The sequence below is a fragment of the Manis javanica genome, chromosome 1 (assembly GCF_040802235.1).
Source record: "Manis javanica isolate MJ-LG chromosome 1, MJ_LKY, whole genome shotgun sequence".
Taxonomy (NCBI): domain Eukaryota; kingdom Metazoa; phylum Chordata; class Mammalia; order Pholidota; family Manidae; genus Manis; species Manis javanica.
In genome coordinates this window covers 125,820,728-125,839,659 of record NC_133156.1, presented here as the reverse complement: position 1 = coordinate 125,839,659, position 18,932 = coordinate 125,820,728, and the positions used below count along the sequence as shown (strand labels likewise).

The 18,932-nt window shown below is 42.1% G+C and overlaps 1 protein-coding gene across 14 annotated transcripts in view; it reads left to right on the top strand.

Annotated features, from left to right (window-relative positions):
* The window catches only part of PDZD2 (PDZ domain containing 2), a 356,980-nt gene that overhangs the window by 289,963 nt on the left and 48,085 nt on the right, over window positions 1-18,932 (top strand). For 13 of the 14 annotated variants that reach the window (XM_037001705.2, XM_073237473.1, XM_037001759.2 and 10 more), the window contains 2 exons: window positions 9,988-10,099; window positions 17,871-18,016. In XM_037001705.2, the coding sequence (XP_036857600.2) occupies window positions 9,988-10,099; window positions 17,871-18,016 (258 nt within the window). Of the gene's footprint in view, window positions 1-9,933; window positions 10,100-17,870; window positions 18,017-18,932 lie in introns of all 14 variants that reach the window. The other variant, XM_073237507.1, reaches the window with a different exon arrangement.

The window sequence follows — 18,932 nt, the reverse complement described above, 5'->3', positions numbered from 1 at the left end:
TTGTTATTTCAAATGAATTTCTCATCAGTATCATTCAAAAATGTAACTTAAAATCACAAAGCAGGAATGACAAAGATGTTTTTAGAGGTGATACCTGCTTCTGGTAGCAGCTTCCTTAAGATGTCTCTACTGGTCAGTACCTTGCCTTCGGTTCATTAAGTTAGGTTTCCTAAAACTTATCTAGTTTGTTTACAGTGACTTTGGAGAGGGATGAGGAGGGGAGATGGGCAGGGCTAGAGTATGAACTATTCGTATAGATAAGAGGTCAGCAATTGCAAAGGCCAGATCATAAACATTTCAGGCTTTGCTGGCCAAATGGTCTGTTGCAACTGCTCACCTCTGCCTTTGTAGGGCTACTCCAGGCACAGGCAGTAAGTGAACTGATGGGCTAGAGCAGAACGTTACAGAGACAGGGGTTGGGCCAGACTTGGTCCCCAGGCAGCAGGTTGCCAAGCCCTGCTGTAATGATCGTGTGTGAGCCAGAGACAGCCTCCCTCAATACCGCTTCCCACGGGGGCTCCACAGAGCACATCGCAGCTTTCCAGTCGGGTTCTTCCAGAAGTACATGGCTTTAGAAATACGTGTCAGCAAATAAGCATGAACTCAGTACCACTCCTGGAAAAGAAGTCAGAGTACAGCTCATGTCGATCTGGAAAAGGCAGCACAAGGCCTTAGGGTACCCCCTGGAACTGAACAACAGACTACAATTTAGCCACAGTATTCTCAATATGAACACTTAACTCTTCATCTAAGACCTGCCTAAGTGGTATGCCTGGTTAAAATGATCTTTTCCTATCACAATAAGCCATGTAGTTGTGTAAAACTTCCTCTAAACATCTGTACAGAAAAAAAGCCCTGGAAAAACCTGGCGTGTTTGCCATTATTGCTGAGTTGGACTTGACTCCACTGCTGTATTAGGGCACCGATGATGGTTCTTCCCTCATTTTCTTTCTTCCAATTCTCCTGTTTACTTCTTAGGTCTCTTTTACTTGCCTTCTTTTTTGATAGCTTTCCCATCTCTACTTTAGGTATGTCTTGAAATTTTCCTGCACACACACACACAAATGAGCATGTGCACACAGGCCCCGTCTTACTGTTCTGGAGTTCAGGATAAAGCACATCCAAGTCCAGCTCCCACAGATATGTCCAGAGTGAGCAGGAAGCCAGTTCCTGCTGAGACATGACCCAAGGGTCTGTCTTTAGTAGCCAGCACACAAGCCCAAAGAAGAGCTCCAGGTCCCACTGTTTTCTCACCCACTAGGTCATGGGAACATAGCATGAGTGAGAGATTCCTGCTTTGTAGAGAACGTCTTGTACTGGCCTTGTCTCAGTTTGAAATCAAGGAGGGTCACAGGCAGATTCTCCTGTCATCTGCATCTCCTATTGTTTTTGAAGAACTGAGAGTCACTTGAGGACATTGTTCCTTTCTTGGGACTTGCTAGGATTGGCCCTGACTTGGGGACACTTTTCCCCTTCTTTGTATATGGGACACATACAAACCCACCCAAGGACCAGCAAACATGGGCCGATGACTGATTACATTTCTATGCCCTTAAAGGTGACTTCTTTGCCTCAAATTTCTGAGAGAAAGAGATCTGTTTAATTTGTATGCATTAAAATCATCCAAATTAGCCAGTCAAGTATGTTAGCCCATTCACATGGTTTGGGGGTGATAAATGGGAGGGAAGTGGGAATGCACTCAGTGAGAACAAGGACGGTATTATTTCACTGGAGAGCCACAGCCTGAGTGCCTCGGTGGACATCAGCTGCTGCTTTTCCCCAGCTGCATCGGACGCTTACACTCACGCCCTGCATGCACCAGAGCTCGCTGGGGTTTGGCAAGTTTTACTTTTCAGTTTTACTGTTTTCCTCTTCAGTTCTGAGTGACTCTCTTTGTTGGAAAGTAGTGAGTCTAGTGTAGCAGTAGATCTGCGTTTTAATTTCTGCAGTCAACTTGAGGCTTCTTGCTACTTTGGGCTGATTTATTGTTGTTTTGATTCCTTTTTTCTGAATGGTCGTTCCTTCCCAGCCCTGGCCTCTCTGATGGCCATCTGGTTCTTCTTTGGTCACTCAAACATCTGCCCCAGAGATTTGGAAAATGAGCTTCCTTTGGCAGCCTAAAAATAATCTTAGTGTGACTAATGCATGAAAGGGGAATGGCCATACCCCCTGTCCTGTAGATGGTGGCCCAGGGAGGAGCCAACACAGCTTCCTAGGGATTTGGGGCTTGGAGGTCTTCTGTCACAGCTGTGGATTAATTTTTTTTCAAGTGCTAGGAACCATAAAAACATGGCATAAACTGGGTACAGCCAGTCCTCTTGCAGTTCTCCCTGGAATCTGATATGCTTGCACAGGGCTTAGAGATCAAAGCCACACTTTGCATGGTTTGTTTTTAAGGTTCCGAGAGTTTGCTGAGAAAGACTATGCTCAGGAGTTTGATGCTGTATTTAGTCACAGTGTGTTCAAGGAGATCTCATAAATGCTTTGGACAGCAGTTTTAGGCCATTTCTAAGTACTTCACTTTCAGCTTGGACCTAAGAAGCTTGTCTTGTGGGTAATGGTGGTTTTCTCCTCACCTCCAGAAGACTAGAATTTGCCAGAAGCTGAAACTCAATTGCTGGGCTGTTTCTCACCCCAAATTATATCTAGCCACATTGTCCAGTGTGGTTTTTAAGAGGTTCTGCAATGAGATGAAATGTCAATATAATAATCACATTCAAATAATTAAAATGCCAACAAAATCAAATCCCCTTGTGAGCCGTAATCCAAAATTGTTAAAAAATGAAGTAATTAACATCCCAACTTAAATTTCCTTGACCTTTTGAGTTAAAAACCAAACCATTTAATTGTCTCTTCCAATCTCTCCTATTTCTTATTTTGCTCCATCATAGCAAATGAGATTTCCGATGCCAGGAGAGGTTGTGCTGTTCCACATCTGAAGCCTGGGCTATTTTTCCCTAGAACAAATATGGCTCTTTCAGCTCCCAGGAAGCCTAATTTGCTCAACAGCAAGACTCTTGTGTCCTTTACTTTTTAGTGAAATGTAAATTAACAAAGAATAAATGGACCCACACCCTTGACATTTAGAAACATGAGCCAATCCCTAACCCCTAGACAGTTGTCCCAGGCAAAATTTTGTTCCCAGGACCTTATTTAATTTCACCAAAGACCGCATCAAGAAGTACAAAAATTCTGAGATTTTACACTACAGTTTTATGGATGCTGGCAGAGGACATGAGATTTCTGGGTTAGAGTCAAGTGACTTTATTACCCAAGGCACAGCAAGTAGCCTTTGACTTCCTCCAGTCCCAGTTTAGAGCTTCGCGTTCCCCTGGTTTCCCCTTGTTGTCCCTCACCTAAGTCCTGTGGGAGGGATCAGAGGGGTTCAGGTAGACATACACACAGTGGATTTGCATCATGGCCTTGGAACCCTGCATGTAGGCAACCTGAATCTTCTATGATGGGCTGGAAGCAAACCTAACTGCCCTTTGCTCCAGAGAGAAACATCTTTATTATACTGGACGGTAAACAAACCTGCCCCTTCCTCCTGAGGCACTATCTCTCTTTCAAGGCTGTTCCCTCTATGAACGTCCTTGTAAAAATAGATAATCCAGAGTAAAAACAGCCTTTGCCTCTGTTCACAGGCCACCAGAAATGAGACCCCCATGGAGAACTGACTCCCTACAGGTTACGGCAGAGACTCAATAATATCAATTAAAGGAGGGTGATGATGAAAATACTCTGGCTTCCCTAGATGCCAGTCAGTCTGTAGCAGTTGCTTGGAGTCCATGACCAAGAACATAAACTCAGGAATCTTTCTCCAAGTCTGGATGGGGAAAATCAAGCTGGTTCTACTTAAAGTGCTTTTCATTTAAATTAAAAGTCTTGACTTGCCTTTTCTTTGCCTTACTTTGAGATGAAGGTAGAGGGCTCCCCCGTGTACTGCCCCAGATGTGTATGCTCTGACAGGGCGTCCACATTCCCAGGAGCAGACCTTTTCAGTCCCGGGCCACATTTTCCATTTCTATCACCTGCTGACACAGAAATGCTTAGGCTGGGAAAGCTGTGTCGCTCCGCCCCCATTTACGTAGCTGGAAAAACACCCTCTGCAGATTCACAGGCCAGACCTGCCATTGATGATGATTCTGAAGCTTATGCCCCTGATGAGCTAGGAAGGGCTAATACCTCTGCCACCTACTCCCGCAGATTTCTTTCCCCTGGTTTTAAGTGTTCTACAAGTTGAGGAACATTTCTTTCTGCTACATATTTTGGGTCGTAATTGGGTGTGCCTCTGCTGGTTCATATTGGTCTCCCTTTGGGAAGATGCACGTGAGTCTCCCCATAACTGCCACTTAAACTCCTTTCTCCCTTCACAGCCCTGCTTGCTGCGTCTGTGTGCCTTTTTTACTTCCCCTGTTTCTTTGCTTTCTGACTCAGATTTTTTTCCTGAAATACTGTCCTAGATTCTCTCATGTGGGGCTCATCAGTGTGGAAGAGATGGAGTCAGTGAGGCCCCTGTTTTTATCCATTGTTCAAATACATCTTGCCCACCACACTTCTGAGCAGGCTGATTGCACCTGGGAATGCTGTCACATCAGATGCACCTCAGGTTCTGTCTGGCTACCGTGCTGCCTGGCCCCTCTTGGCATGCTTCCTTCCTTTACAGTTCTGATTTCATACATTTCTAAGTCCAAGAAAACTGTATCCCTTTAAAATTTAGCCAGGAATTTTTTTTTTTTTATTCTTACTGGTATTCACCCCTCACCGTTACATCTGTCTGACCTACTGATCCCTCTCAGTACAGCTGCCCCGAATCCTCTTCCTCAACTTCTGCATGGCTGTTTTCAAATCACACGGCCATGTTTCCCAGGCCCGAGAGCCAGGCCCATAGGGGCGGCCTTGCCTTCTGTTTCTGAGGTGTTGCCTCTGTCCCTCGGTTGGGCTTCTTTAGACCCCAGTCAACTCTCAAATCTAGGAATAGCTAAAGTGTCTCCCCACTTTGGTGAGGCCACTTGAAGAGAAGTCAGGAACTAGCACCTTTTCTCCTTGTCCAGCATCTTCCCTGGACTTCACAATCTCATCTCCCCTTCATGTTGCCCTGTCTCTCATCCAAGATCTCTTCTTCAGGGAATATCTAGCTCTCTTCCTCTGGCTAATCATCATGCGTTCTTTTATTTTCTCTCTTCTGCTGCTCCTGGTCTGCTCCTAAGCCTGGAGTGTGTTCTCACAGCATCCTTGGTGTCCTGTGCAAACCTGATTTCTAAAAACTAAGTGCTCGAGGCCCCGTGCATTTAAAACTGGCTTCTCAGCTGTTAGGTTTGCAGTAATTTTATGGGGCTTTTTTCTCACCTTGAATCCAAGAAGATGGCATGTTCTCTTTGGGTGCCTGTTAGTTGTGCTTTATTCATTGATTGAATCTGCCATCCCCTAGGTATGAAGCTGCAATGTGCATCTCTGTGGTCTAGGGCTGTAACCACAGTCTGTGTGATCATCAACCCTAGAGGGACCCAAGACCTGGTGGGGAAAAGGCTTGAGTTTGTTTTATTTTGTTTTTATTTCAACAGAACCTTCATAATCCCCCTATGATGCACTTTAGGTGTCTACTAGTACTCTTGAGGGCATTTTTATTTAATTCTCATAATAACCCTATAAAGTCATTTAAAAGTAACTTTTACATTTTAGAAATAAATACTGTCATTCCTCTTTTACATAATAAAAGACTGCCTCTGACATCAGTGCATAATTATATTATGGCACAATACATGTCACTCCCTATGGTCATGTAAATTGCATTTACTTTGAATACATTGCATGTGCTTACAGTTCACGCAGAGTGGGACTGAGGTTTCTGCAATTGCTGGTTAAAATCCCTAATGCTGAAGAGACCAGCCTGATGGTGGCTCTCCCTCATTCTTTGGCTGATGGGTTGCTTTGGTACAGCTGGGAGCCTCCATTCTCCCTCTCCAGATAAGAAGGACATGGACGACAGGAGAAATCACAGCTCAGTCCTGCATCTCCTATGAAGCCAGTTCTGTTTGGACCAGGGCTGTGGTAAATAACAGAGACCCAGGCCCACTTCCTGCCCCACAACCACAACCCTGGGCTCTGTGTTCTTAGTAACTCACAAGGTGCTTCTGGTCCACACCAAAGGTTACCTCGGTCGTTCCTCACTCCTGGGAATCTCCTCCGAATCAGAGCTACTCTACATACCTGTGTCAATTACTTTCAACTCTTTCAGCCGTTTCTTACATCAGTGCTTCAGCCTCACCTTCCTTCCCACCTCCATGGATCCTCTACTGGTAGCCCCTGCGCCCTGGGGGATGTTCTGTGCACACACTGGGTACCTTTCTGGCTGTCTTCTATACCCACTTAGGAGCGACTTTCTCAGGCTGGATCCATCGCCACACATCCACCTGCTGACTGGTTTCCAGAATTGTGTTGCTCTTGTCTTCTCTTTGCCCTGTGGGATTATGGCTTTCATTTTAAATCACTTCCTTGTCATTCTAGTGCAGTTTCAAGAGGTAAATCTGCTGTCTTTAATCAGAAACCTATACCATTTAATTCTTAAATCAAGGCCCATTTTTCAGATGAGGACATTGAACCTCAAAGAGGCTGACAAATATGTCTAATTTGCTAATAATAATAAATGGTGCAGCCAGGAGTTGTGTCCAGGCACCTGAATTTTTAACCACTCTGCCTTACCACCTCACTATAAAATCAGAAGCTAAAGATTTTTCTTCATTGAGAGAGAATCTCATAGGTTATAGGGAAACTATGCAAACAGAGGCTGTAACTTGGAAATTGGCAAATTATGTTATACTCCATTAATATAATGGCACCCTGAGACAGCGTTGTATAACACATGAATTAGAAATGGCTGATGAATAATAGATTATACCAACTGAAATAAAGGCTTGCCAGGAGAACTTTTTGCACATTTCATTTTACGACTAAAATGACATCATTTCCAGTACAGTTTGATTTGTTCTGTGCATCTGGGGGAAAAAAAATACAGTAAAGGGAATCTTAAAAGTGTGGACATTTTCAGACAATAGTCATAACTGGAAGAGAGATTCATTGTAATCACAATTGCACCTTAATATGTTGCTGCTTCCGGAAACAATGTGAGCAATTAACAATGTAAGCAACCTACTTCCTATTCATTGGGTTACAAGCCACCTAAAACCAAAGCAGATCAGTTTTCTGTTACAAGAGGAAATGGTTCCGTCTAAAATTCTGAACAGCAAAGCTAACACTTCCTAGGAGTCCTGAAATAAGATTTCCCTGCTGCCTTGAGCTCCACAGTGTCCCATCTGCAATGCTTTGAGGTGTGTCTAGGTCCATTCTTACTGATTTTAGCTACACATTTCCAGTGGGAATGGAACATACACCATCTTTAGCCTAAAATTTCTTTGGCATAAGAAACCTTTTGATATTTTATAGGTCAGAGAAACCAAATTTCATTTCATCCTGTGGTGCATTTAAGGATTAAAAAAAAAGATTGCTCCTTAAGGTTGTGAGTCTCTTCTAAACCACCTCCCTCAGATTCTGAAAATAAAGAAGAGTTTATAGCCCTTGGACTTGCCTTTTAAACACTTCACATTTGACACAGTGGATGCATGCTCTTGTACAACTCTCCACCACTCACTTGGTAATCTCACTTTCTTCAAGCACAGTCTATCCCAGATCCTGGATGTATGTTATAAATGAGAAAGGGTGGCAACTTAAGCGTCTTAGTTGTGTTTCCTTGTCTGTTGAACGGAGATAATATTATTTACCTTGGGACATGTGTTTGCTGTGAAAATTAACTTGAAAAAATGAAGTGAATGAAATATACAGCACAGGACAGTATTGATGATCCAAAGTATTAAACTAACTAGAAATCACCTTAGCATGGAGAAGGGAAAATCCTAGTAATACATGAAACTGGAAATCAGCAGACAGAATTAGGTCGCCACCTTGCCTGTAGTGAGGTGAGAAACCTCTGGCAGGCCGCTTCCCTTAGTGTTGCTCCTATGAGTGCTTATGTTGTCATCTCAAAATTTCTGATTGTCTGAGAACCTGGGGCTGTGCTGGAAAAAATGAGTGGAAAATGGAAAGAGGAAACTGGGTAAGCCCAGAAACGGTAGGCTGTGGTTATTTTCCTCCCTTGATATGAGCTTCTCAAACAACCTTTCTAATGGTTTGGGCCCTGGCCACTGTGTAATAAGCCACCCACCCAGTGGGCACCAGGCAATGATTGCAGACCAGGAATACGTTTGTCCAGAGGCTGATAGCCTAGGTCAGGTGGTGGGAGAGGAAGAACCAGGAACTCAACTCAGGCTCTGGTAACTGCTGTTTACAGTCTGGAGACAAGTTCTTATCATGTTTTTAATACAAGCAAAGGAGTGGCCCTGAGACTTCCCTCCGGATTGTTCCTATTTGCCTGTGGCTTCTGCTCAGATCTCTGGCATGTCTCCAAGAGCATTCTTGGGCCCTGTCTATGAATTAAATGTCATGGTTTGGGGTTGGGAGAGGCATCCCTCTAGAGAATCTCTAAAATCACCCTCAGGATTCCATTCTTGCCTTGACTTCATAATTTAAACCTGGAGACCTGCCAATCCCTGACACTGTAATAAGAATTCACCAAATTTATCTTTGTTTAATGTATCATGATTAATTTGTTTTCCCAATGCCCCTTTCTCAGTTTTCCTACAACTCCTCATTTCTCAGACCATTTTTTTAACCTCTTTCTCTCACAGAAAGATATTTTATCTTGAGGAGTGGGGGAATCTTCCAAATCTTACATTACATATAAGATTTTTATATAAACAATTACCTCTTAGAAGGGGAGCTTACCTGAGAGATTACTCTCCCTAGTTTATATGTTTTCATATTCTGAATTTAATGTACACTTTATAATTTTTATTATCTGTTAAAATTCAGAGGTTATTCTTTTTATATTACAATTATGCCTCTTTCCAATGACTAAGTGTTAAAGGATATCATGTCTTGTCTTAAAAAGTCCATATATGTTCCTTCACGTGAATCATAACTATTTTAATTAATATGACTTTTTTACCTTTGGAACCTCAAAGGAAAAGAAAAATTTCAAATGGGAAGGCTCATTGTTTGATGGACTTTATAAGTTTTGTACATGTCCTATGTGCTACACTCCTGGGTACTGATTACCCCTCCCAAGAGTAGGCATTGCCCAGGTTACATGCAGGCATCCATGTAAATTTACACACACACACACACACACACACACACTCACACACATTTTTTATAAATACTCCCAAGTGCATAAGCTTCATTCCCTCTCTGCTAAACATAGTTTTTTGTTTTGTTTTGTTTCTTTAGCAAGTTTGGCTTTTCTCAGCTGGAGGATCCTACAGCTAGATGTTGGAATCATCCTTTCTGCAGGACCTCTTGGGACCTGGTGGCGAACACCTACACTTACAGATGTGTGGGCCAGCTTTACGTGGATGCCTGCCTGTAACCTGGGCAATGCCTGCTCCTGGGAGGGGTAATCGGTACTCAGGAGTGTAGCACATGGGACATAAGGCTGAGCCGAGGGCTGTAGTTATTTAGCTATCACAAAATCATTACTGTTTTTTGAGAATCTAAGAATTGAGTTTAAATTTCTGGTCAAATATTTGTTGCAACTTGCACTGTAGGAAAAAGCATTATCCCACAGATCAGGAGACCTGGGCTCTAGTCATGCCTTTGTAATCACCTGGATGGCCTTGACCAACAAGTTTCCTCAAGAACTGACATGGCCCCTGGGGCCATCTCCACTTTGAAACCTCCTGCTTCCATGCTGTGGGTAAGAAGTGAGCTGAGGAGGCACTGGCTGGCCAGAGGCTGATGGTTCCAAGTTCTCTGAAGGGCTGTGTTTTTGAACCTGTGAACTTTCTTTCTCACATGACACCTGTACTTCTGTTTCTCAAGGCTTGAGGTTACTGATCAGCCTCTCCCATCATGTCTGGGCTGTCTGCATTTCAGATGCCTGGGACAGATGAGCCCCAAGATTTGTGTGGCCTCGAGGAATCCAAGGGGAACCTGGAAAGTCCCAAACAGGGCAGCAGTAAAATGAAGCTCAAGAGTCGTCTTTCAGGTAAGGAACATTTTACCTGATAATAGCCTGTCTGAGCTTCCGGCCTCAGGAGTGGGAGCGTAAAGTCATTAACAAGACAAGCTCTTTTCTTCCTTAAAATCTCAAAATTGTTTTTCCTTTAGATAGTGCATGCCCCAGGCATAAACCTCATTCAACCTGACGGGCCCACGTGTATATTTTTGAGTCATAATGATAGTGAATGCCAACATCTCTGTTTGTCTCTGCTTCAACTTAGATTTCCTGTGTGTTTGGGCCATCTGCTTTAATAGGACTTCAGGCGACTCCTTCACGGTGGAGTATTCCTGATGGCCCATCTTCCCAGAAAACCTCTCCCCCAAGCCCTTGGTGCACCTGAACAAGGGGCAAATAGCTATTTATTAAATATCAAATCTGCATCTCAACTAAAAAGGGGGAAAATGGAATGGAGCTGCAGCTTTGGGAACATTGATTCAGCATTTCCCGGGCATATCCTTCTATCAGGTGGCCTATCCTCAAGGGAGAGGAGGTCAGTGTTGAAAACAGAGGCTTTGTGCAGGGACCCATTATGACTTCCGTGGCTCCTAGGTAATTTCACCTGATGAGCTCTTTCCTCTATTACAAAGTACTAAAAGTTATATTTTACAGCTGCATTGGTATAAAGATACAAGCTGGATTCAGTGTTACCTATTAATTATCACTATGTTCATTTCTTCCTTCTGAATGTAAAAGAAACTAAAATTAAAATATTTCTGGGGACCTTCAGCACTGTGTCAACTGGCCTGAAGGATAAGTCAGCCCTGGGTACTTACCCTGAAAAGACATCTGGAATAGCAGGAAAATCAGGAGTTTGGGAGCTTGGCAGAAGCAAGTTTACCCCATAGCTCTTAAGTTACCTATGGCCTTAGGCTGGTTATTTAATGTCCCCGAACTTCCACTGCCTTACCTGCAAAAAGGAGATAATAATCCTAACTTTGAAAGGTTGATCAGATTTAAAAAAAAAAAGACACATAAAAGCAGCTAACAAAGCATGGTGTGTTAGTATTCAAAAAGAAGTGTTGGTTTCCTCTTTCTGACGCCCACATCAGTGGGGAGGGTGGTGTCCATGCCTGCCAGCGGCGAGCATCTCTCTCCCGCCCTGCCTGGCCCTTGCCTGAGTAATTCTCAAGTAAAGTGGCAGGCATAGGACCATTAAATACATCAGTTTTTTTTTAATGCCTGAGTGACAAAATTAATCACTTTGTGTTTGTAACTCAGAATTACTAGGCAGTATATATATGAACAGATGTTAGAACTTGGGTTTGTGACAAAAAGCATTGTAATGACCAGAGACTGATAAGTCTGAGGAGAGACGGCATATCAGAGGTTCTCCCATGGAGAGGTAACCAGCTCCCCTTCAGCCCCAAGGAACAACAGAGGGAACTACATCTAAATCCTGCATCTGTGTTGAGCCAGGAGTCCCAGGGCCATAGAGGAGCTCAGGTCAGCTGTCTTGGCAGAGCTGATCAGCACCGAATGAATGGTTCCCAGGGCACTGCCACAGAACTCTAGGGAATATCAGAGACCTTTGAAGCCAGTACATCCACATTCCTCATTTTATGAGAGCAGAGAAGTTAAAGGAATCCCAAAGGTCACTTGCTCAGCAAAGAGATCTGCCTCCCAGAGTTCTTCTTACCCAGCCCTCAGCTTCCTCAGGATCTTGAAAAGAATACTATTCCCCAGTCTAAGGCTTTATAGATATAGATGTGGGAAGGGGGATAGAACTGAGAACCGAGGAACTTGTAGATCCATCATTCGCTCACTGTCTGTAAGCTGTGAATTTAGAATGAGCAGCACATTCAGCCAAGTAGTAAATCCAGGACTGGCTTCTGTTTGCCACAAATGGATGTCACCTTCCCTTCCTGTATTCTTCCCAGATCCCCAGGGCCATAATGAGGAATCAGGGAATAGTAGAAGAAGCACATGCATGAAGTCAGGTAGACCTGTGTTCAATTCCCAGCTGCATCACTACTGGCTGTGTGACCTGGAATAAGTGACTTCACTTTTCTGAGTCTTTGCTTCTTCATGAATAAAATGAGACTTAAGATGTGCGTTTATTATGAAAATCAATGGGAACACCATTAAGTGCTGGGCCTCATTGAAAGAGCAAGTTGAGAGACTAAATATGGCACTGCCACCCCAAAATGGGGCAGCAATAAACCCTCACCGCATGGTAGCTGCTATTGTCATTACCACTGTTGTCATTCATATCACATTCATCACTGTCACCTTTGTTTTCACTGTCCTTATTCTTCTCCCTTCTTTCCCTCTCAAGAGGGAGAGATGCTTGAATGGATACAGACAGGAAGATTCTCAAGCACTTGTAGGCCATGGTAAGACACGCACAAGAGGTATGGAGACCGAAGCCTCTCTGGGTGGTGGTGCTCCAGGGTGGCATCCAGAGGACACAGATGAAGGACGGCTGGAGCCTTGGCAGGATTTGGCAGAACAAAAGAAGAGGAAAAAGTTGGGACAAAATGCACAAGAAATGTTTAGGGACAAGGGACAAGAGAAGGTTTGGGCAACTGTTTTTCCTCCCCAGCTCTCTGGAAGATCTGCTAATCCAGCCGGGGCGGGGATTCCCTACAGCAGTTTGCCAGAGAGATAAGAGGGAAGGAGACCCTTGGGGCAGAGATGTGGCACCCCACAAAGTTGGGTCAAACTTCATGTGATATTTACATGCCCTGCAGTTTGGGTAAGGCTGCGGGAAGAGGGCAAATCCTCTCCTTTGAAAATCAGCAGGCTGCAGCCATGAATTCATGTCACAGGTAGTGGGAGATGAGACTAGAGAAGTCATTCGGACGCCTATTAAAGAGGCTTAAGGAATGGAGTCTTCCTTCAGTGCTGTGAAGTATGTTGCATTTACAGACATTTGAATACAGGAGATTTGAATGTGATCAGCTCCCAATTTGTCATATAAACTTGGACATTTCATATTTTCTTAAAGTAAGTCACTCTGGTTTCACATATCAGTATATTATCTATAGACACTGCCATATGTAATTTCTCTTCTGGAGACGCCAAGTGCCTCTCTGTCAGCTCAAAAGGAATTTTCTTCTAATAAATCTTTTTTCAGATGAGTAAGCATGCCAAGATAGATTAATCTGATCATGAATTATTAAGGAGGTTCTGCAAAGAGGTTCCTGCCATTTCCACTATAATTTTTTGCCCAGACTGGCTCCAAAATGACTAAAGCAATTTCATGGAACACTTTTCCTGATATTCTAACCCAGATTTTCCTTACCTTCTACCTCCTTTTTTCCCAGCAGGTTTCCCTTTTAATTTTGGTATTTTTTATTTACCTATGTTAGTGTCACAGGTTTGTGTTCTATTTAAATGGAAAATTTTCTTTCATTGCAAAAGAATTTCAGGTATTTGGAAAACTGTATCAAAGTTAGTATTTAGCTTTTGAAAGACCAAACCTTTCTTTGTGATGTATATTTTAATATAGTTATATCAGCACTATTCTAACTTTTCATTACTATTAAAAATACTTCAGTATTTTTTTTGAGAGGGCATCTCTCATATTTATTGATCAAATGGTTGTTAACAACAATAACATTCTGTATAGGGGACTCAATGCACAATCATTAATCAACCCCAAGCCTAATTCTCAACAGTCTCCAATCTTCTGAAGCATAATGAACAAGTTCTTACATGGTGAACAAGGTCTTACATAGTGAATAAGTTCTTACATGGTGAACAGTGCAAGGGCAGTCATATCACAGAAACTTTCAGTTTTGATCACGCATCATAAACTATAAACAATCAAGTCAGATATGATTATTCATTTGATTTTTATGCTTGATTTATATGTGATTCCCACATTTCTCCCTTATTATTATTATTTTTTTAAATAAAATACTGAAGTGGTAGGTAGATGCAAGATATAGAAAACATAATTTAGTGCTGTAAGAGGGCAAATGTAGGTGATCAGGTGTGTGCCTATAGACTAAGTATTAATCCAAGCTAGACAAGGGCAACAAAACATCCACGGATGCAGAAGATTTCTCTCAAAACAGGGGGGGTGAGGTTGTAAGCCTCACCTCTGTTGATCCCCAATTTCTCACCTGATGGCCCCCCTGCGACTGTGCCTGTCTTAGGTTGTTCCTCCCTTGAGGAATCTTACCCGTCTTGGCTAACCAGCCATCTTCCGGGGCCATACAGGGAAATGTAAAGTTAGTGAGTGAGAGAGAAGCAATATTCTTTGAAAAGGTTAGCTTTTTACTTCTTTGCATATTTATGCCCTGTGGCTTCTATGCCCAGCATTTGTCTTGAGGTATCTTTACCACTTGGAAGAATTATGATACTCAGTAATTTTTGATATGAGGTACCAATTCTACTAAAGGGTTGTAATTAGGAAGGAAGAAGAGAAGCTATAGAAGTAGCAGACAGAAGAAAACATGGGAAGATTGATTATTTCTTTGACATATCTTCTTGTAGAGTAACATAAGCATGTATATGTTTTAACAAACTACTAATTAAATTGCATACACACATTAACATAATAGGAATACAGATACATAACAAAAGCAGACCTACAATTACCAGCCATATCCAGTGAAACCAAGAAAACCAGTTAGGTACTCTAGGCATTTGTGAAAACTTATCAATGATATGATGGATATTGTCTAACTGAATTTGAGTAGTTTGAGAAAAATCAGACAAATTAAAACAACGCATTCCTGGGAACTGTTCACATCCCGTATGTTTTTTTAACAGTAGATAGTCTGTAGTCACACGATTTTGGAGCACTGCAACTTGCGCTCCTCCTAATTCTTGATTGAGTTCCAACAGTATAGATCCAGTCAAATTTGTTGTTTTACTGTATGCACAGGCCAGCTTAGCTACCTCCTTCTTCATTCCAATGGCAAGTCCAGGAACCGGTGGGATGAATGCAGCTACAACTGCAACAGCACCAGGATCTTTGTTGAATTTCTTTGATGATCATCTTCTGGAATGACTCTTCCAGAGGATGTTGATGTTGGAAGTTCTTCATATTGTATTTTAATTCATTTTCTGAGTAGCCAAATTAGGCTTTGATCCTCTGTATAAACACAAACAAACCCTTTGCCCACAGTTTGATATGACCTTTATACCATTGTGAAGAACCTATTGGAGATCACCACACAGGAACTGCTTTTTTTTTTTTTAAGAGAAAGGAATATTATCAGAAAAATGTACTTCCATAGCTGATCATCTGACACCCTTTAAAAGATCAAAATTAAGGATATGTAAAGCATGCCAGTTATTTTTAAGAGTATGGAATCATCTTGTTTTATTCCATGAAAACCTGACAAATTTTTAGGTAAATTGAAATTTTAGGTCATCAAATGAAAGGAAAATCTATATGTGTGTATAGCTATATACATAACACATAGGTGTGTGTGTATATATATATATATATATATATATATATATATATATATATATATACACACACACACACATATATATAGCATGTATAATGTAAACATTATAATGTGATTATAGCTATATTCAGTGTAATTGAGCCATCATTTAAGATTAAAGCCCTGCTAGTAACCATAATGTTGTTCAAGTAATTGTACATTAACAATGCCAAAATAATAAAAAAAAAGATTAAAGCCCTGTAAATTATCTTATTTTAAAATAACATATAATATAAATGAGGTACTGATAAAGGTGTCTCTAAAAATTATTACTATAAAAATTGCTTAAACAAGACACAAAAGTGTTAACCATAAAGGGAAAAGTTGGTATGTTGTATGTATTACATTAAAGTCATGAACTTTTGTTCATCAAAAAATTCAATCAAGAGAATAAGAAGGCAAATCACAGCCATGGAGAAGGTGATTACAATACATAGATCCTATGAAGAATTCGTATCCAAAATATATTAACAATTTAAAAAAATCCTATAAACCAACAACAGAAAGACAGCTAATAAAATAATGAGCAAAAGACTTGAACAGGCACTTTATAATTTTGCAAAAGAAGAACAGCCAATGAATATTTGCATAGCAGTACAATCTCATTATTCATTGGTGAAATATGAATTTAAAACCACAATGAAATGCCAGAACATATCCACCAGAGTGGCCAGAATTTTTTAAAAAACTGACACTGTCAAGTGTGACAAGGATGTGGAGAAACTAGAACTCTCACACATTGGTGATATAGCTTTGTCAAAGGTGCACGTGTACCTGTAACCCAGCAACTCCTAGGTCTACATCCAACAGATACGACATCCATAGGAATGTTCGGTAACCATATATTCTAGGTTCGGTTACCATATATTCTAGTCTGTAGTACAGAGAGTGAGAGTGCAGGGGTCAGTAAATTACTGTCCCCAGCTGTATTTGTATAGCCCACAAGTGAGAAAGACTTTCTACAGTTGTAGTGGGTCATAAAAAGACTTTTTAAAGAATGTGTGACATGAGGTAAATTCAAAGTATAACATGAACTTTTTCTACCACATTGCAAATATTTACAAAGTCTATTGTTGGTAATAATTTGGGGCAAATAATATCTCCCAATCAATGTTAATAAGAGTGTAAACTAATATAACTTTTCTGGATGGAAGTATGAAAACATGTAAACAATTCTGAATGAAAATACCTTTTGACCCAATCTGACTTCAAGAATTTATGGGAAGAAGATAATGTGCAAGTATTGTTTTTTAAAGTATGTTCAAGGATGTTCATCTTGGGAATGTACCTATTGGAAACTTTAACACCCATTAATAAGGATAACTTGTTAAATAAATCATAGTATGTTTATCAAAAATAAAATAAAATATAGCCCTCATAGACTTGTATTTATTGACCTGGGAAGTTGGCTAAATTATATTAATAAAAAACAAAGCTACAGTAAAAAAAAAAAAAAAAAAAGAATGTGTGACAGAAACCATTTGTGGCCCACAAAGCCTAAATACATTCTATCTGGACTTTACCAAAAAAAGTTTCTTGACCCTTGTCCTAGATCTAAAACTGAACACAAACCGATATCCATTAGCAATAGCATGTTTATGTTTATGCCATAAGATAATATACAGAAATGGATGAACAAACTATTAGAATGCAGCAATATAATGGAATTTCACAAACAAATGCTAAGAATGAGCAGCCAGATACAAAAAAAGGACATATATGTGTTTGTTTATATGACATTTGAAGATAAGCAAAAGTAATGTATGATATTAGAAGTCAAGGTAATGTTCACCCTTGGATAAAGGGTGGTTAGTGACACAAAAAGGGCTCCTGGTTCTGATGCTATTGTATTCCTTGGTCTGGATGTTGTACATTCACTTTGTGAAATTTCATGGAATATACACTTTTGATTTGTGACATTTCTGTAAGCTGTTAGACTTTAAAGAAAAGTTTGTTTAAAAAGTCACTGCTCTATGTGAAAAAAAGCATCTGCTCAAACAATGGAACTATACCAACCACAAAGTGATATTCCTCCCTCACTAGAAAACCGTCTACAGATAACATCCTCTCTATTGTTTATTGCCTCATCAGCAATGGCTGCTCTCACTTGGATGAAACGCACACCTTGCCCTTTACCCAGTCTGGTCCCTTTAAAACTGGCACTTTCTTCACAGCCTGACATTAATGGCCTCAACACACGCCTAGCTTGTGCAGAGCTTGATGGAAGAACGTGGTGAGCTGGGTGCTTTGAAAGTTTGAACACCAGGCCTTCTGAGAAGCATGAATGTGAGTGTAAATGTAGCAAGTTTATGCCATCAAACCATGTTTTCCCCCATTTTTTCAAGGGGGTGTACACCGTCTGGAGTCTGTTGAGGAATACAATGAGCTGATGGTGCGAAACGGGGACCCCCGGGCCAGGATGTTGGAGGTCTCCCGCGACGGCCGAAAGCACTCCCTTCCCCAGCTCCTGGACTCTGGTGGAGCAGCACAGGTAAGACCAGGGGGCCCTTGCCTCTCCTGCAGTCACAGTGGCCCTCGCGGATGGAAGAGCCTGTTTGGGCCCCGTGGGTCGGGTCTCTAGGCTTTTATTCTTTCAAGAACCAGCAAAGGCTTGAAAGACCAAATAGAGTCAGAGAGAAGTCAGAAAGATAGGAGAGCCACACCGTCAGGCAGTTTCAGTGCAGAAGACGAGAGAAGATTTAGTGCCACCGGGGCCAAGGCTGTCTAACACGAGTTCTGAGGAACTATGTGTGTTTGTGGGCCCGGAGAGAGAGTACAGAGAGTGGGAGTGCGGGGAGATTAGGAGCAAGCCCGTCTGGAAAACAGTAGAGAAAAAGAATCCCTTGTCGGATCTCACCATCTTGATCCCTTCCCACTGTGTGTTTTGGAACCGGGAGCTGCTTTCAGCTGCCAGGAGCTGGTGGCAAACCACCACCACTTGTGCAGGGGGCGCTCAGGTGTCGGTGTAACAGCTGGTGGGCAGGTGCTGGGCCCCCTGAGAGAGGGCGGGGGGCTGTGCCTGTACTGTGCCTAGGCTCCTACCGTTACACAATAATGGCTCAAACAGCCGAAGTCAGAGGGGCTGCAGGGGTGGGGGACGTAGGTGGTGAGGTGAATATTCCAGGGCCCGTACCCATGGGAGCTCCGGGCTCCTCGATTCTGTCATCCTCAACCCTGCAGAACCCGGGTAGGCATCTCATAACCCAGTCGGAGGCCCGCTCAGTCTCTGGGAATTTGCGGACTGTTCTTTGAGTCCTCAAAGCATCAGCCAGAGGGCCCAAGGGGACCGTTGGCATCCTGTGTCCAGGCCCACAGCGAGGCAGACATAGAGGATGGGGTGTGGCCGCCATGACACCCAGACTCACACGGAGCTCAAAGCCCAGGCCAGGTCGTCGGGCCAGACCCTT